General features: G+C 36.0%; 1 protein-coding gene across 5 annotated transcripts in view; it reads left to right on the forward strand.

Annotated features, from left to right (window-relative positions):
* LOC104703871 (glutathione S-transferase T3-like) overlaps positions 1–2,628 on the forward strand; it is a 13,858-nt gene that overhangs the window by 5,011 nt on the left and 6,219 nt on the right. The window contains exon 2 of one of the 5 annotated variants that reach the window (XR_754249.2): positions 711–897. The exons of 1 other annotated variant lie outside the window; for it this stretch is intronic. Coding sequence is in view for 3 of the 4 variants with exons in the window: in XM_019228113.1 (XP_019083658.1) it covers positions 1,022–1,801 (780 nt within the window). In the remaining variant the exon portion in view is untranslated. Of the gene's footprint in view, positions 1–710; positions 898–1,021; positions 2,092–2,628 lie in introns of those variants that run through there. 3 more of the 5 variants (XM_010419960.2, XM_019228114.1, XM_019228113.1) reach the window with 3 other exon arrangements.

A 2,628-nucleotide genomic window follows, 5' to 3' on the forward strand; every position in this document is an offset into this window, starting at 1 on the left:
TTTTTTTTTTTTTTGTCTCCATTCACTATTATCAGTGTTCAAGAAAGCGCTAGGCGGTATCTGGGCGGTGACCCAACGCCTAGCGCCTAGAACGCTTAGTCGGGGCTTAAACGATTTTTAGGCGGTTTAGGCTTTTACAACATAAAACATTATATATATATATAATTATATTAAAATATATGTTATAAAAATAAAAAAATTATAAATTATAAACAACGGTAAGAAAAATACATTTATTTAAGTTATATTAACAACATATAAATGTTTATAATTACGTATATAGATATAAAATAGAATAATTTAGTTATATGTAATTTAAAAATCAAAAATAAACATTAAAATAAAATGTATATAATTTTAAGCGGGTTAGGCGGTCATCTAGGCGTCTGCTGAGCGCCTAGCGCCTAGACAGCGCCTAAGCGGTCGCCTAGACCGCTTTCTTGAACACTGACTATTATATAAAGATTTTGTGTTGGTGTCTCAGCTCTATTTATAACCAAACTAGGTGTTCATAAGCTTAATGAATATATGTGTATATGAATGCATAAGCTACAGAGATTCTGTGATTTCTTAATCTTGCTATGGTAAGTGGTGTTATCATTTTTGTGAATACCTGAGCCTGAAAACTGTATCTTGCTATGTTAAGCTAGTGACATGGTACTTACTGTTTTTTTGCATAAACAAATATGGTTTTCTTATCAAATTTGCAGGAAAGGTTATACACTTCTGATGAACACATGGAAGACAGATGATGATATCATATTTCCTTGTCACACGGTAGAATGATAAAGCCAAAGCAATGTTATCTTCTCTGTTCTATGTGAATGAATCAGTTAATGAGTCACATTTGTTCTCTGTTTCTGTTCAATGATTAAGCCAAAGCCATGTTATCTTCTCTGTTTTGGTTGCTTAAGAAAGCTTGATTCATTATGTTATTGAGTTCTACTTCCTTCATTTGCAGGCTGCATATTTTGCCATTACCTGTCTCTCTGATCATGCTAATTCGTTTGGATCTTNACACCCACAAAGTTCTGATCCCCCTAGTAACGGTGGTGAAGGTGAAAAAGACAACAACCGTAAATCAAGAAGGAAATGGACACCCACTGACGATATTGTCCTCATCGATGCGTGGCTAAAAACGAGCAAAGACCCAAAATATGTAGCCTTTTGGAAACGGGTTGCATCTTATTTCGCATCAAGTCCGAAACTTGCTGCTGGTCAGGAAAAGAGAGAGGCCATTCATTGTAAGCAGAGGTGGACGAAGATCAATAATGCAGTTTGCAAGTTTGTTGGATGCTACGAGGCTGCAACAGCTCAGTTGTCATCAAGTGGACAGAGTGAACAGAGTGAGAATGATGTTATCTCGCTTGCGTACCAAATTTACTTCGATGAACACAAGGCGAAGTTCACCTTGGAGCATGCTTGGAGAGAGCTTCGACATGATCCTAAATGGTGTGCTGATGCATCTGTTAAAAAAAAAAAGAGAAAATTTGAGGAGGGTTCTGCACAATCTTCAAGCTCCCACCCAGAACTAAGCCATGATGGAGAGGATGATGATGAAGCAATGCCTCCTCCTCCTCCTGCTGTTAAGGCTTCAAAGGCCTTACGTAGAAGGAATGTGACTGTGAACAATAATACCTCCACTGTGGAAGTGGAAGACAAGTCTTTGGTGGAGTTTCAGAGGAAAGAGAAGCTTAGTAAGCATAAATTGCTTGACACTCTCCTTTCAAAAACAGAGCCACTTAGTGAAATGGAAATGGCTTTAAAGAACAAGCTAATTAATGACATGTTGTTAAGCTAAATTAGTTTTAGAGTTTCTGTTTTATGAGTTTTTATGTGTACTTTGGAACGATCAAGAGATGTTTATTGTTGTTTTGTGTTGCAATCAGTTTCTGGTCTTTGGAAAGAATCAGTTGTATGAGTTATATGTTCTTTATCAATAGACTTTTAGAGTTTCTGTTCTTTGACACGATCAAGAGATGTTTATTGTTTGTCTCACATCAGATCTCGATGTGTTTTTGTCTCAGTCTCCCAGATGTTGATGTGTTTTTGGACTTCTAGAGGTCTGTTATATGTTTCTCCTTTCCCCAATTACGTTTTCAGATCTATTTCATCATCTATATACTCGTTTCTGAATGTAATTTCACTTCTTTGGAATGACATTTTTATGTTGTGAGTTCAATAGTTTTTATGGTTTACTTGGAGTCGTTGTTAATGATAAATTTCAGATCTTTGATTGGATGGAGAAGAGGAAGGTGACATTATCTGTCTCTCTGATCATGCAAATTCGTTTGGATCTAATTGCTTAGAAGCAGCTGAGAACTACTTAACAACTTAGATACTTCTGCAAAAGATTCATCAGTCGACTTATGGGGCTCTTATGAACTGTTACTGTGTGGAACTTTATCTTCAGGTTAGATGGTTCTGATGCATATTTCTCATTTTGCGGCAGGGGAATGATATGATGTGTGTTGCTAGTTGAATGGAATTAGCCACTCGTCAATTGTCTTAGTAAACCAGTTGCTCTGTAGAATCTGATTTTTCTGAATTGATATGATGAATTAGGGTTAAACTATATTGGGTTTGTTTTAGGATAAGGAAATAATCTACTTAGCTTTTTTTTTTTTT

Source organism: Camelina sativa, chromosome 7, assembly GCF_000633955.1.
Source record: "Camelina sativa cultivar DH55 chromosome 7, Cs, whole genome shotgun sequence".
Lineage (NCBI taxonomy): Eukaryota > Viridiplantae > Streptophyta > Magnoliopsida > Brassicales > Brassicaceae > Camelina > Camelina sativa.